The 16,309-nt window shown below is 33.3% G+C and overlaps 1 protein-coding gene across 1 annotated transcript; it reads right to left on the bottom strand.

Moving 5' to 3' along the window:
- Window positions 1–2,501: 2,501 nt before the first annotated feature.
- LOC127709621 (cholinesterase-like) lies at window positions 2,502–7,354 on the bottom strand. The gene is made up of 2 exons (XM_052215225.1): window positions 6,460–7,354; window positions 2,502–2,524 (listed from the first exon to the last, which is right to left on the bottom strand). The coding sequence occupies exons 1-2, from the start codon at window positions 7,352–7,354 to the stop codon at window positions 2,502–2,504; spliced, it is 918 nt and encodes a 305-aa protein (XP_052071185.1).
- Window positions 7,355–16,309: the final 8,955 nt, after the last annotated feature.

The following is a 16,309-nucleotide window of genomic DNA, read 5'->3' as shown; positions in this document are numbered from 1 at the left end:
AATTATATATAAGAAGATGTGGTATGAGTACCAATGAGACAACTCTCCGTCCAAGTCATAATTTGTAAAAAGTAAACCATTATAGGTCAAAGTACGGCCTTCAACACGGAGCCTTGGCTCACACCAAACAACAAACTAAAAACATACTTATTTGACATGCTGAACTCACTCCTTGATTTTTTTCCCGTATATTTTATACTTGGTTTTGGTGTTGGTTGGGGTGAGACTTTACTCTTTCTGGACAAGTGCAACTAAACTATGTAAACATTATACTTCAAACTTTGAATTGATTTTAATGAAAAAGTCTCTATAATATATATACCGAGCGGGGATTACTTGCACGGCAGCATATTTTTAAACAAACATTTATTGCCATTACTGATCATGTGCATGACAAGAATCTCCATACGATTTATGTGCAATTACGTTTCATTAAGTTTAGTTAAAACAAACAGGAAAACAAACAAAACCTTTCTCCGTTGGTAACAAAGGCAGAGTTTGTACAGAAACTTATATGCGAATATTGTCGAAACAACGGAGAAACACTAAAACGAACTAACAGAACAAGAGAAATGGCAACCAAACAATTCATCCAAGGCAAAAAAAAAAAAAAGTAAGGAATGGGATCCTGTCTTAATTTTTCTATCAATACATCCGCGACAGCGTGCAACATATAAATAAGACTTAATTGCTAAAAAAACACAAAAATAATTCAGTATGTTATGAAAAATAAGACCAGGTATTATATAAATCTTACAAATGACAAACAGACAAATTAAAAGGTAAATATGCATGTGTAGAAAAAAAGAATAAGGGGGAAAGGTCGACGAATTTCGATTAAATCTCTCTGCACTCGGCATTTAAGCAAAATTAAAATTAATGTTTACTAAAATAAAAGGTCATTCCATTAGTATATTATTATCAGAATACTTTACTAGTGTCTTCACAAATGAACCACAAGGCGAGAAAAAAGAGATATATCAGAACCTAAACCGATTTTAATACAAAACAAAATAGAGAAATTAGATATTAATAAAGATATGCCATAGATACATTTTTTTCTGAGACAAGTTCGTGTGTGGATGATGAATAAATGATAGGGAATTCAACCTCACCGTAATATATACCTATTAAATTGTAGTGATATAATCATTTGTTATCAATATACTCTGGTTTGTTGTTATATATTATATTAATATTATATTTGTATAACAGTTATACATAATTTTCATCCATTTGTATATCATTCTATTTTACTATTCTGATGATAGTGCAGTGCAAGTGCATGGTGGACACTCTTCTGTAATAATTCGTTTTTCTAATAGATTGGGTTTGAGTAGGCATTCTCATTTTCCCGCGTTTGTTGCAAATATCTTGAGATATTCTTCCGCATGCGTTAACTTTCGGTATTCTTGATTTGTTATTGATATATATACTTCTCACGACAAAACATTTTCATATCATTTATCTATGTTCTTAAAAAATATTTTCATGAATATTTATTGATGAAATAAATATATAACAAGCGATAAGGAATGTTATTTTGCACTTGATAATATCTGCGTAATTATACGAAATACGTTCGGTTATCACTCAAAAACGCAAGTCACGTGGGTAGAAATGTCTGTGGCAACATAACACCGGAATGCCCTCACGGTCATCCGCTGTAAAAAGGGAATAAACCATAAGCTAAAAACTACAGACCAGTAAGTCTTACATCAGTTGTTTGCAAGATTATGGAGAAAATTATAAGAGAGCGTATCATTAGCCACATGAAACGGAATAAATTATTCTCAAACAGTACGGCTTTATTTCGGGAAGATCAACAGCGTTACAACTACTAGAAGTAATTGATAAATGAACAGGAGCCTTAGATAATAGACATCAGGTCGATTGCATATATATATACAGACTTCATGAAAGCCTTCGACAAAGTACCACAGAGGAGACTCGTAAAGAAAATTGAGAAATTTGAGATAATTAATCCAATCTTAGACTGGATAACAGATTTTCTATCATAAAGAAAATAAAGAGTTTCAGTGAATGGTGACGTCTCAGAATGGAGAGAGATAACATCAATGACCTGCCAGACTGCGTTACACCAGATACCTACTTATTGGCCGACGACACCAAAATTTTCAGGATCATAGAAGATAAAACTGACCAAGATATACTACAAAAAGATTTAAAACAGCTTGAAAACCGGAGTGATACATGGCTACTGAAATTCCACCTTGAAAAATGTAAACATATCAATATAAGTTGAACTGCAAGGGACGACAGCACATCATACAACCTATTAGGTCAAAAGATTAGCAAATGCAAAGAAGAGAATGATATAGCGGTGGTCAAAGATGAAGATCTATCATTTGAAAAGCATATATGTAAAAAAAAGTAAATAAAGCCAATTCAATTTTTGCGGCACAAAGAAGATCTTTTATAAATCTAAATGCTGAAAATTTCCTTCCACTATACAAACCATTAGTGAGAACACACTTAGACTATGCTAGCTCAGTATGGGCACCTTTTAAAAAGAAATATATAGATAAAATCGATAATGTACAAAAAAGACCAGGTTTCAACAAATTAAGCTACCCGGAAAGATTGAAGAAGCTTAAGCTACATACATTGTCCTATAGAAGAGTCAGAGGGGACATGATTGAGACATATAAGATACTAAATGGAAAATATGATCCAGAAACTAGTACATTTCTCAAAATAATATCAAACACAGAAAATAGGCATAGCACAAGAGTTAGTAGTAACACAATCATTCACCAGCGATTTAAAACAAGTCTGAGGAAAAATAGCTTTGCAGTAAGAATCGCCAAAATATGGAATAAGCTACATGTACCAGATAAAGTTATAAAAAGCTCCATCTAAAACCCCTTTAAAACGATTGGATAAACACTGGGAATACGAAGAAATCTATTATTCTGATTATCGAGCTGAATTAACCGGAAGCAGCAACAAAATTAATACAGATAAAAGCATAATATATGAGTCTGGTGAAGAGGAACCGTGAGGATCCTGTACCGGAAAACTCCATTAAGTATCATTAAGTATGATTTCGCGATAAAAGTATGTAGCGTACATGTATTGTTTCGTCGACCGTCAGAAACACGGCTGAACCTTCTACATCTATGACCTTTGTTTAATAACGTCAGTTGGTATTGTGTTACATTAAAGAGTGTGTTATAACATTAAAGGAGTGTGTTATAACATTAAAGGAGTGTGTTATAACATTAAAGGAGTGTGTTACATTAAAGGAGTGTGTTATAACAGTAAAGGAGTGTGTTATAACATTAAAGGAGTGTGTTATAACATTAAAGGAGTGTGTTACATTAAAGGAGTGTGTTATAATATTAAAGGAGTGTGTTATAACATTAAAGGAGTGTGTTATAACAGTAAAGGAGTGTGTTATAACATTAAAGGAGTGTGTTATAACATTAAAGGAGTGTGTTATAACAGTAAAGGAGTGTGTTATAACATTAAAGGAGTGTGTTATAACATTAAAGGAGTGTATTATAATACACGGTAGTATGATACAAAAAGGGCAATCGAAATAAAAAAAATGAAAAACGAACGACACCGTAGTCAAAATAAAAGTATAAACTTTATACAAAGCAAAGGCAAAATCGAGGATATCCCCAAAAAGTTATTACACACTTACCTGGTATATCTTTCAAAGATCAACATTCGTAGCATGCATGCAAGTGCTTTTTTGTCTTTGTTTACCAGCCAGCGTCCAGAATTTAGAACAAATTCCCTATCCTCAATAGTTGCTGATGAATGCATAGATTGATTATATCAATACTACCAATATTTACATTTTAAGGACAAGGTGAGATGACGGGATAACTTATTGAAGCAAACGATTTAAAATAAGTAAAATTGCTAGACAGTACGAAGAAGATAAAATCAAACAAACTTTAAATTGATTGTACTCTCTCTCTCTCTCTCTCTCTCTCTCTCTCTCTCTCTCTCTCTCTCTCTCATCATCATCCAGTGAAAGTGAACAAGACATAGATAAGGGTAATGAATACAGGATGTTTATAGTTATTGTTTAATGCTGCAGATGTGCCATCTTGGAGAAGGTTAGGAATGTCCTCCAGCCAGAGGTTCATTCTGTTGCCATGTAGATGTTGACCTGGTGATATGTTTATGTCTAAATTGATAAAATGTCCATTTATTTTGTCGAATTCCTTCCATTGTGGTAAATCTGGACAATTTACATTTCTGTTGACAAGAAATAAAACATGAGGCGAATCTTAAGGTTTTGTTGTATATATTCGTGCGATACATTTTTTTCATTCAATTTGAGAATATCTTTCACAATTTCAAGAATTAGAGATCGTCTTGTAGAATTTAAGAAATCTTTGTATAATTTCTCTTACATTTTTCTCTTTCGTTTAGGTTTGTTAATTGATATTGTGGACACTGATTAGTTTTATGAACACGATCGCCATACATAATTATACGCATCGTGATGAGATTTTACATGTATGCTGTCCATCCGACTAATACGTCCAATTCGTACCTTATTTCTTGCTTTGTAGTTTAAATATCATGATGTTGATTATTGTCTGCTTAATGCTTGCACTATCTCCATATTTTTCAGTGATAATGTCCATATAGGTATGACATAATTTGTTTCTTTGTCCGTTTTAGTCTGAAAGTTTGTGGATTTTGTAAAGTGTACATGTAGAATTTTACCTCATTAATTAAAACACCATTTCGCCTCCCCCTATGAAATAAGTACTGATACATAATATAGACCAATCGATTGATTTAAGTAGGCATGCATACTCGGGTAGAGTGGCACATCTTGCTAAAGACTTTTACCAGGGTACACAATATAGTAACCAGGACTTCTCGCGTCCAGCAGTAAAACCATATATAAAAGAGGGGCGATCATTTTGATCTGTAGCATGCATAAAGACAAAGTCACGTCAGATCGGAATGCGGAAATTATATAGGGAGAGTGCATTGCTTTTTGTACGTTTTTAAATAATGCGAACATTATATAGGGAGAGTGATAATTATGATCTCTGTACGTGTTTAAATTATGGGAATATTACATAAGGAGAGTGTCATGCTCTCTGTACGTTTTTTTAAATCATTGGAACATTGTGTAGAGGAGAGTGCCATGCTCTCTGTATGCTTTAAGTCATGGGGACATTATATAGGAAATGTGATATGCTCTCTGTACGTGTTTAAATCATGGGAATATTACATAATGAGAGTGTCATGCTCTCTGAACGTTTTAAGTCATGGGAACATTATATAGCAGTGGCGGATCCAGAAATTTTTATAAGGGGGGCCCACTGACTGCCTAAGAGGGGGCCTGCTCCAGTCATGCTTCAATGATTCCCTATATAATCAACCAAATTTTCCCACAAAAGGGGGACCCGGGCCCCCTGAAAACCACTCTAAATCCGCCTCTGTATAGGGAGAGTGATATGCTCTCTGTACGTGTTTAAATCAAGGGAATATTACTTAATGAGAGTATCATGCTCTCTGTACGTGTTTAAATCATGGGAATATTACTTAATGAGAGTGTCATGCTCTCTGTACATATTAAGTCATTGGAACATTATATAGGGAGAGTGATATGCTAGCTGTACATGTTTAAATCAAGTGAATATTACTTAATGAGAGTGTCATGCTCTCTGTACGTTTTAAGTCATGGGAACATTATAAAGGGAGAGTGATATGCGCTCTGTACATGTTTAAATCAATGGAATATTACTTAATGATAGTGTCATGCTCTCTGTACATTTTAAGTCATGGGAACATTATAAAGGGAGAGTGATATGCTCTCTGTACGTGTTTAAATCGAGGGAATAATACTTAATGAGAGTGTCATGCTCTCTGTACGTTTTAAATCATGGGAACATTGTGTAGAGGAGGGTGTAATGCTCTCTGTAGACTAAATCCTTAAGTGAAGCGTGTTCTGCTTTATATTTGAAAACTCACCCAGATTTTGCAAAATTAGTCCAGTACTTCATTACTTTCTCTGACAAAGGCTTATTTTCCTCTGTGATGTTGGTTAATTCATTAGCAAACATGAATATAACTTCAGCTCCATGCTCGGACCTATTAAACCATGCTGGCAATTCTCCAAATAACGGATAGGGTGATTCTCTTGAAAAAACATAATGAAACTGACGACCATGGTCTTCTCCTTTTGGTGAGTGTAACTGTAGCGACTGTACAGCTGGTACATCAAAAAGAAAATCGGAATATACATTAAGAATTTCATAAGTTTGTTCCATGTAGTTAAGTGACTGACTCTACTTATAGCTGCGGAAACATGTAAATTATTATTGAAGCAAATTTTTGAAATTTCAGGCGCGATGTTGTTTGTCAAAATCTGTTTCGGAATTCCGTCAGTGAGATTAAATCCTGAGCTTACTTCCAAACGTTTTAGTATTAAAATCAATAAAGATGACTCACCAGACACGGTTCCTATCAAAACATCTAAAGATCGGAAAAATACCGACGCACCTGAACTTGAATTGGTCATCAGATTCAGTGGGTCATCTAACAGCAACTCACCATCAACAACGGGAGCAAAAGCAATCTGTAAATATGTTCCACTTTGACTGAGACGGGAAGCTGTGTACAGAGCAAGCGCAGGTACTTCTTTCAAACATTGCGCTAAAACATTGTCCTGATTGTCAGTACAGTTCACATATGACGCTGCTTTAAATGAAGCTAATTTTGTAAACTTGCCTACTGCATAAGGAGAGAGGGCTGTGCCACTCTGAATTATTGCTCTCTGAAACAAGCCTTTATTTAAAGGAGCAATTGACAGCAAACCGACACTGAAACCTCCAGCCGATTCACCGGAAATAGTTATAGACTTACTGTTACCTCCGAATGATGGTATATTGTCCTTGACCCATTGAATAGCCATAATCTGATCCCATAATCCATAATTTCCCGGTAAGTCATTCAAGCTCAAAAAGCCAAAAATATTAAGTCTATAATTAATAGTAACGATAATCACATCTCCAGTTACTGCCAACCTGCCTCCATCATATAACGATCCTTGTCCAGAAGCGTAACTTCCTCCGTGAATCCATACTAGAACAGATTTTTTGTTATCAGCTGAAACACTGGAAGGGACGTATATGTTAAGAAATAAACAGTCTTCAGATATGTTTTTATTCGGAAGGCTTTTTCTAAAAAGATCTTTATTTTGGAAACAAGAGGGACCGAACATCCTAGCGTCTAAAATACTTCCCCATGACCCGTATAGTTTAGGCTTCTCAAATCGTAAATTTCCCACTGGAGGTCTTGCATATGGAATTTTTCTAAATTCATACAATTCTTTTCCAAGAACCATTCTTCGTAGACCTAGCACTTCGCCTAGTTTTGTTCTAACTGTTACTGTATCATAAGCACTGGAGAATACTGCCATCAGTGAGATTGAAAGCAAAAACAGAACCATACTGAAAAATAACGTAGATAAAAATCATTTGGTATATTAATTGCCTTTGGACAGTATTGCTATTGGGCCTGTAAATTTCAAGCATTCAAAGTTTCTTGAATATCATTCTTTAGCAACGTTTTACAGTACAGCTTAGAATTCAGTAGGATCCAGAATCATCCTAGTACAAATCGGAATTCCATGAAGTTCTGATAAATACTTATCAATATCTAATACAAATCGGAATTCCAATATAAAAATAAGGAAATGTGGTATGATTGCCAATGAGACAACTATCCACCCAAGTTCAAATGAAATGGATGTATGTACTAGTATAAATTGGGATATCCAGATTTGTACTATTAGTAACATTAACGATACCAATTTTACTGTACTAGATAAACATTTCGACACTAAATGTCTCTATAATATTCTATATAATATTCTAGGCCAAAATATTTGAAAATCTAAAACTAATTAATAGGTTTAGATGAAGAACTTATAAACCAAACAGGACCAACAGTATAGGAAGATCCTTGATTTTGCTGGATGATTACCAAAACAGATGCAATAAAAGAAATATTCATTTTCTAGTGGCAGTCCTTCGCCCCGCTTTCTACCTTGTAGAACCCTTGGACTGTATTTATTGTTAATCTGTTTCTACCTTGAAGAACGCTTGGACTGTATTTATTGTTAATCTGTTTCTACCTTGAAGAACCCTTGAACTGTATTTATTGTTAATCTGTTTCTACCTTGCAGAACCCTTGAACTGTATTTATTGTTAATCTGTTTCTACCTTGCAGAACCCTTGAACTGTATTTCTTGTTAATCTGTTTCTACCTTGCAGAACCCTTGAACTGTATTTATTGTTAATCTGTTTCTACCTTGAAGAACCCTTGAACTGTATTTCTTGTTAATCTGTTTCTACCTTGCAGAACCCTTGAACTGTATTTCTTGTTAATCTGTTTCTACCTTGCACAACCCTTGAACTGTATTTATTGTTAATCTGTTTCTACCTTGAAGAACCCTTGAACTGTATTTCTTGTTAATCTGTTTCTACCTTGCAGAACCCTTGAACTGTTTTTATTGTTAATCTGTTTCCCCCTTGCAGAACCCTTGTACTGTATTTATTGTTAATCTGTTTCTACCTTGCAAAACCCTTGAACTGTATTTCTTGTTAATCTGTTTCTACCTTGCAGAACCCTTGAACTGTATTTCTTGTTAATCTGTTTCTACCTTGCAGAACCCTTGAACTGTTTTATTGTTAATCTGTTTCTACCTTGCAGAACCCTTGAACTGTTTTTCTTGTTAATCTGTTTCTACCTTGCAGAACCCTTGAACTGTTTTTATTGTTAAGGTTCATGTGGACCCTTCGTCTAAAATGGCTGCATTTTCACCTCAAAATTTACTCTTAGTACAGACAAATCTGTGCATCTGGAAAAGTTTTAAGGCATAGCATGCCCTAGATAATTAAAATTCAAATATATTTTATGTTTTAGAAAATTAAAAACTTAACCGGATTTTGCAGTGCACTTTTTTTCATTCCACCAGAAGGTGCCAAAATAAACAAAGTTGGGAAAGAGGTTTGAGAACTTCCCCACAGGTAATAATTGAAGTGAACTGTTTTGATTGACAATGGACAATAGATGGACAATAGATACCTGACAATAATTAGTGATTTAAACTGTGTACCTGAGTGGACCATATCAAGTGAAACTCAACTGTTTGTTAATTTTATCATCTTCTGCAGGGACGAAAAAAAGTGCACTGCTAAATCCAGTTAAGTTTAAAATTTTCTAAAACATACAATGCATTAGAAGTTTATTTATCTAGGGCATGCTATGCCTTAAAACTTTTCCAGATGCGCAGGTTTGTCTGTCCTCAGAGTAAATTTGGAGGTGAAAATGCAGCCATTTTAGCCAAAGGGTCCACATGAACCTTAATCTGTTTCTACCTTGCAGAACCCTTGAACTGTATTTCTTGTTAATCTGTTTCTACCTTGCAGAACCCTTGAACTGTTTTTATTGTTAATCTGTTTCTACCTTGCAGAACCCTTGATCTGTTTTTATTGTTAATCTGTTTCTACCTTGCAGAACCCTTGAACTGTTTTATTGTTAATCTGTTTCTACCTTGCAGAACCCTTGAACTGTATTTCTTATCCCGAGGTGTATAACTAACTTACACCCCATTCTAAACCCTATATTTGTTAACATTGATTATTTAATGAAAAAAAAACTATAGCATATTTATTGATAATATCAAACCATGATTTATAAGAATATTTTTTTATTACATGAAACCCCACTAGTAACCTTTCTTTGGTTATCTTCGTTCAAACTTTGACAAGTGAGTATATTTTACAAATGTCAACGTTGTTTTGCATATTCCCGTTAAGTATTAGATACCAATACAAAGGTAACAAAGAAACAGGCCGGTAACAACCGTTGCCGGATAGTTTTTCCGCACGAGTAGTCAGGTGAAGGTCCGAGGCGATAGCCGAGGACCTTGACCTGACTACAAGTGCAGAAGAACTATACAACAAGTTGTTTCCGGCCTGTTTTTTGTTACCTTTGTTTTGTATCTGACTTGTACGACGTTTCAAGAAAGAAGTAGTACATGTTGCATTTAGAAGAGGTAGCAAAATTAAACAGATTAAAAACTTAAATGGCCATATACCAGTTAATGTAAGTTACAGTTTAAACAAACTTTTTTCTAACTTCCCTTCAGCCGAGAGTTTTTTTCTCAAGAAATTCAAGAATCTAATAATTTTATAAAAAAGAACCATGTCAAGTAAAAGATGAATGTCGTACACATTTGAGACTTTTTAAAATGCAACTTCGCAAGTAAGTAATGTATGAAAAAGATTTCAGAGGTAAGCAAGCGTTATAACATTTGATTTTTATTTGGGGAAAACGGAAAAGGGGGTAGGGGGTTAAAATAAATTTAAAATAAACAGGCTTGTGCCATTCCATTCCCCCATTCGCCTTAAGAAGTCATAAAAATCGTTTGTTTGCTCCCAAATATATGAATTCAATATATATAAATTCAAAAAACTGTTACAATATAAATGGATATAAATAATGAATTTCCTATTTCATTAGTGAATGAAATGTTATGAAAACATGGATTTTGTCTTGTTATTTGATATATATAGGCATATATTTTGGATTTTTTTTTCTAATTTTCATGCTTATAGGTTTTTATATGTCTCTTATAGTGTTGATCAGGATTAAACACGTGTCACAATATTATCCAATCGGAGCTTACCGTCCAAAATTGGTGACATAAGTTCAATGATTTTCTTCAAGATTTGCTGCCTATTTGAACATGTATTACACGGACACCTTTTACACAGGTAGTAACCTCGTCATATCGAGAAGCGTTTAGTACAGTGATTTTGTCATAGTTTGGTTAAGATGAACATGGTTGTGTTAAGTTACTTCCCCGAACGATTGCCTCAGTTCTATTCAAACGAGCAAATAAAAAGCAATTAAGATGTTTTAATTTGCATTGTTAGTCAAACGATCTACATTGGAATTGTTGTTTTCAAGAAACTAACGCAGAATAAGCAAACTATCAAAATTGCTATGGTTTGGTTAAGTTATGACATGGTTCGGTTAAGTGTCTAGAAATTCGTCATGGTTTTGATCAAGTTTGTCATGGTTTAGATCCAAATTAATATATATGTGTTTCAGCTCAATATTGATAGTTTGTTTAAAAACGCTTGTAATTAAACGAAGTTACACAATTTACCAACTGACTAAGAAGAAAAAAAGCCTTTTAAACCGAAATTAGATGCTGATATTGCCAAAGCGTACATTAAACAATTTAACTGTTCGTGACTTGTCGTTGTATGCAAATCGTACTACTACGGGTATCTTGTAAAATAATTAGGAATAAATGAGCACTCATGTAATCCCACATACAAAAACATCATTTGACAAGGATGATATTTTGGTGATTCATAAGTCCTTAATAGCTTCAATGAACATTACTTTGAGCAGCAAATCGGAGGACTTACCTTGTTTGTATTGGATACCTAAGCTTCACAAAATTCTATACAAACAGCCGTACATTGCCAGCTCATCTGCATGTTCGACGAAAGAATTGTCCATTAGATTGACAAAGATTCTTTCCGTAATGAAAGAGGGTTTTCAGAAATACCGTGAAACAGTTTACTCGCGTAGTGGTATTAACCATATATGGATTTTAATAAATTCTTAAAGAACGTCTGAATAAATGTAAATCTCGATCTTTCTCTAAAATTAGTTCTATCAAAACGTTTAATTTTTCAACCCTGTGTACCACCATTCCCTATGTGTAATTGAAAAATCGTCTAAAAGAAATAATTTAAATCTACAATGCTTTTCAACATAAAAATGGTAGCGCCAGCTATACATTTATTTCTTTTGGATACCATACGGCATATTTTGTTAATAGTGAACAACAAAATAAAACATGCTACACAGAGGAACAAGAGACCAGTATGCTGGAGTTTCTTATTGACAACATATTTGTTGAATTTGGAGGTAGACTTTGTCCCCAAATTATCGGCATTTCTATGGGAGCGAACTGTGCGGCAGCGACCTCTTCTTATCTTCATTTTAGTCGGAGTTCCTTCAGACATTTGTAAAAAAACAAGAAGATCAAAGAAGCCAGATCATTTAATTTCACATTCATATTGTTTTTTCCATTAACAATCCAGACTTTTCTGATTGAATTCAATTAATATATCCCCCAGAACTAGAAATTGAAAGGAACAACAGACACGGCTTCTTCTGTCTCATTTTTAGACTTATACCTCGAATTTGACAAGAGCGGTCATCTTAGTACCAGAATCTATGACAAACGAGACGATTTCAATTTTAAAATTATCAGTTTCTCCAATCTTAGTAGCAATATACCAACTTCTCCTGCATATGGGATATACATTTCCCAACTCATTCGATATTCAAGAGCTTGCAGATGCTACTCAGACTTTGTAAACAGTCGCCAGTGTCTGAGCAGAAAGTAGATGAACCAGTGGTATGTCAAAGAACGTCTCGTCCTTTTTCTAAAAAAGTTCATCGGAAGACCTTGTGGGTAAATATTTCTTTTCAACTTTACAAATAATATACGATGGTCTTTAAGTATAGATTCTAAGTTCTGACGTTGTTTGTCACCTTAATGACGTGTTATGGTACTCTTTTATTTGTCTTTGTAAATTATTACTTTAACTGTTTCGTCCATTTTTGGCCCAATCAATTTGACGTGGCTCGGTACTTATACATCCCGTCATTGTGTTATTGTGCTATGGTAAATTTTTGTATTCTTGTCTTTCGTTTTTGCTTATGTGCTTTGTCTATATGCATTTTTGTTTTTCTTTGTTGAAATATTTGTTTTGCTTTTAAAGTGACTAAGATTATAACACAATGTTGCCTGATGTACCCTTATTTTTTGACATTTTTACCTGTTATGTCTGTTTGTTTTGTTCACACATCGTCGTCAATATAATGGAATTTTATGCGACTGTTATACATGTGAGAGGTTATGCTGGCTATAAAACCATTTTCTACAGAAACAAATGTCTGTACCAAGTCAGGAATATGACAGTTGTTATCCATTCGTTTGATGTGTTTCAGTTTTTGATTTTGCCATTTGATTAGGGACTTTCGATTTAGAATTTTCCTCGAAGTCCCGTATTTTTGTTATTTTGCTTTTAAAATTTAAATAGTCACTGCTCTTTTAAACTATCTTTTGAAATAATAATTACAAAAACAGAAAGCGCTGCTTCTTTTTCACATAGATTATTTTCTCCGTATGTCCATGATTGACTCTGTCGATGATATCGTTAGCGACATCACTTGTAAAATTTGTAAAAACGTCTTCTTAAAGTTGCAAAACGTATCAGCTAGTCAAAAAGTAATTTTTGTTCTACTTTTTATTCTACTAAACTATATATCTTGTTTTATTTTGAACCAGTCTATGATGAATAAAAGGAGATGTGGGGTTATACGCCCATGCTATTGTATCCCAACTACAAAAATAACCAAACGATATCAAGAGGACACAATAAGTCTTCAACCATCCACGAAACAAATAGTTAACGCGTGACATGGACAACAGTTAAAACTTATTTGTTTCAGTATAAACTATTAGTAAAATTAAAATTAAAAAAAAATACACACAAGTTCAGAATTTAAATATATGAAAAATCACAATTCCGAATTAAAATGAAGCCGATTTAATGTCCACTTTTATCAATTATTATTAAGAACGAATAAAAATGATTATTTTTTTGTAATATTGTATAATACATTGGTTTTCTCATTTAAATTTTTTTTACATATAATTTTGTCGGAGCCTTTTATAGCTTGCTAAAAGGTATGGATTTTGTTCATTGTTGAAGGCCGTACGACATATAGTTGCTTACATCTACGTCATTTTGGTCTCGGATGGATAGTTATCTCATTGGCAATCAGACCGCATGTACTTAATATACATAATACTACATTGAATGTGCGTATATATGTGCTTTTGTATTCCAAATAAAACGATTTAAAAAAAAAGTACTCTTCCTTCATTCACGAATAAAATCACATAACTGAACCATGTTCAACATGAAATAAACCATGACACGAATGAACCAAACCATGACACCGAATATTCTGTTATCTCAAATTGTGTGCATTAGGGGCTGTTTTTCGGGAAAATTGACGGCAGTTTTATATCATAACAAAATATGTGATGTAGCAGACAGTAAGCAAACCACTTTTCTTTATGCATTAGAAACGAATCACACCTTTTAAATTTTGACATACGCAAGCATTATTCTGTGTCAAATTAATAACTATATGATACAACTTTTGATGTGCTAACATATTAGCTATAAACAAAGATACTTACCAGCTTGAATTTGTTGTCATTAATTCCTTTAACAAACTGTTCGAATGTTTATATTTTGACACTGTTTGTCATCAAAAACACTTAACACAACCATGTTCATCTTAACCAAACTATGACAAAATCACTGTACTAAACGCTTCTCGATATGACAAGGTTACTACCCGTGTTTTATTTATAGGATCAATCATGCATTGGTGAGTTGATAGGGATTTTATCTTTCGATTAGATTTTATTTTTTTTTATTTTATATATATTTCCTGTCTTTTTTATTGAAATATAAACGTCGGTACCAGCATTTCTATACTTTCAGCAATGTCCAGAATACTATTCATGTCCATATATTGAAAAAAAAAAAAAAACATTTACAGACCGACCATTTAGCTTCCAAAGGGAGTATGTTTTTTCTGAGTAAGAAAATTATTTAGTTTTTCAACGCTATCACCCAAATATTATTTTTCGAAGTAAGCACTATTACATAAGGTATTTGGAAAATCAGGAATCAGAACATTCTTTTGTCATCTGCTTGACCGCAATATATTTTTCTCATAAAATTGGGGATCAGAATATTTTTTTAGGAAAAAACCATACCCCCCCCCCCCCCCTCCTTTTGAAGTTAAATGGTCAATCCCTAAGCGTATTGATATGAATAGTAATATACTAGAATTGTTTGAAAAAATTATAGTTATTGATGCCAACGTAAATATTTTAATAAAAAGACAGGAAATATGTCGGTGAAACAAAAAGTTCAAATCTAATTGAAATTTAAAGTGCCCATGAACTCACTGATCATGCACGAGTGATTCTATTCATAAAAAGTGTCCGTGTAACAAGTATATGTAAGCTTCAACTTTCAACTTTTATTTGATCACTCAGACACAATACATAGTGTAACAAGAGGAATACAATATTTACATATATACAAACAATACAAAAAAAAAGAAAAATGGTGGGTATAACAAAGGAAAAAACATAAAAAATACATTTTTAAACAATCATTTTACAAAATGTTCTTAAGTTTACTAATAAAAAGTGTTAGATTTTTTAACGCTTTTACATTACTTAGTGACAATAAGCCTATCATTTTTTGATAACATGGATATCTAGTAAAGTAAATAGGAATATGTTTGTTTCGTATTTTTACGACTGTCGGAAACTGACACTCAAAAAGGTAATGAAATTCAGTGCCAATTCCTATATGACATAAGTGGCATATTCTTTCTTCTTTTGGAATGTTTGTCCACCTTCCGGTTTCTATGGGTATTTTTAAATTACAACACCTCAATTTTGTTAATAATTGTCGTTCTCTTGGAAATAATTTTAGAAGGTAGTTTTCCAGATTAAATTCTAATTTAAATTGACCATAAAATTTTCCTCTTGATGAATTTTCTATTTGGCTATACCATTTTTGGATGAACTGATCTACGAGCCTTTGCTTTACAGTAACTTTTAATTGGACTGAATTAACTGGAAATTGCTGAGTCCATACATTGCTGAGTCCCGTATTATCAAATATAGACTTTAAATGATTTATCCACTTAAAACTAGTATTACCTGATTGACTAAGCTTATACATTACTCTTTATAGCACACTGCTTAATTTGTTTTGATTGACAATAAGTTTATTCCAAAAACAGACCATTTTTAAATTAATAGCTACCTCAATTGGAGTTCTGCCAAGTTCTCCATAAGACATGAAATTAGGAGTAGTGGTTCTTAACTTGAGTATATTTTTGCAAAATTGTAGGTGAATTTTTTCTATCATCTGAATGTTTTCAAACCCCCACACTTCGCACCCATAAGTCAGGATGGGAAGTATGAGGGTATCGAATAAGCTAATCTGTAAATCAACAGGTAATGATATATTGCGTATTTTTCTGTATAAACTGAATAATGCTTATTGCGCTTGCTCGACTAATTCTTTCTTGGCTTTAACAAAAGAACCATTGTAACTTAAAATTACTCCTAAATAAGAGTAGGAATCTTCTA

Source organism: Mytilus californianus, unplaced genomic scaffold (genome assembly GCF_021869535.1).
Source record: "Mytilus californianus isolate M0D057914Y unplaced genomic scaffold, xbMytCali1.0.p SCAF_7, whole genome shotgun sequence".
Classification (NCBI taxonomy): domain Eukaryota; kingdom Metazoa; phylum Mollusca; class Bivalvia; order Mytilida; family Mytilidae; genus Mytilus; species Mytilus californianus.
This window is presented reverse-complemented; position numbering and strand designations above follow the sequence as displayed.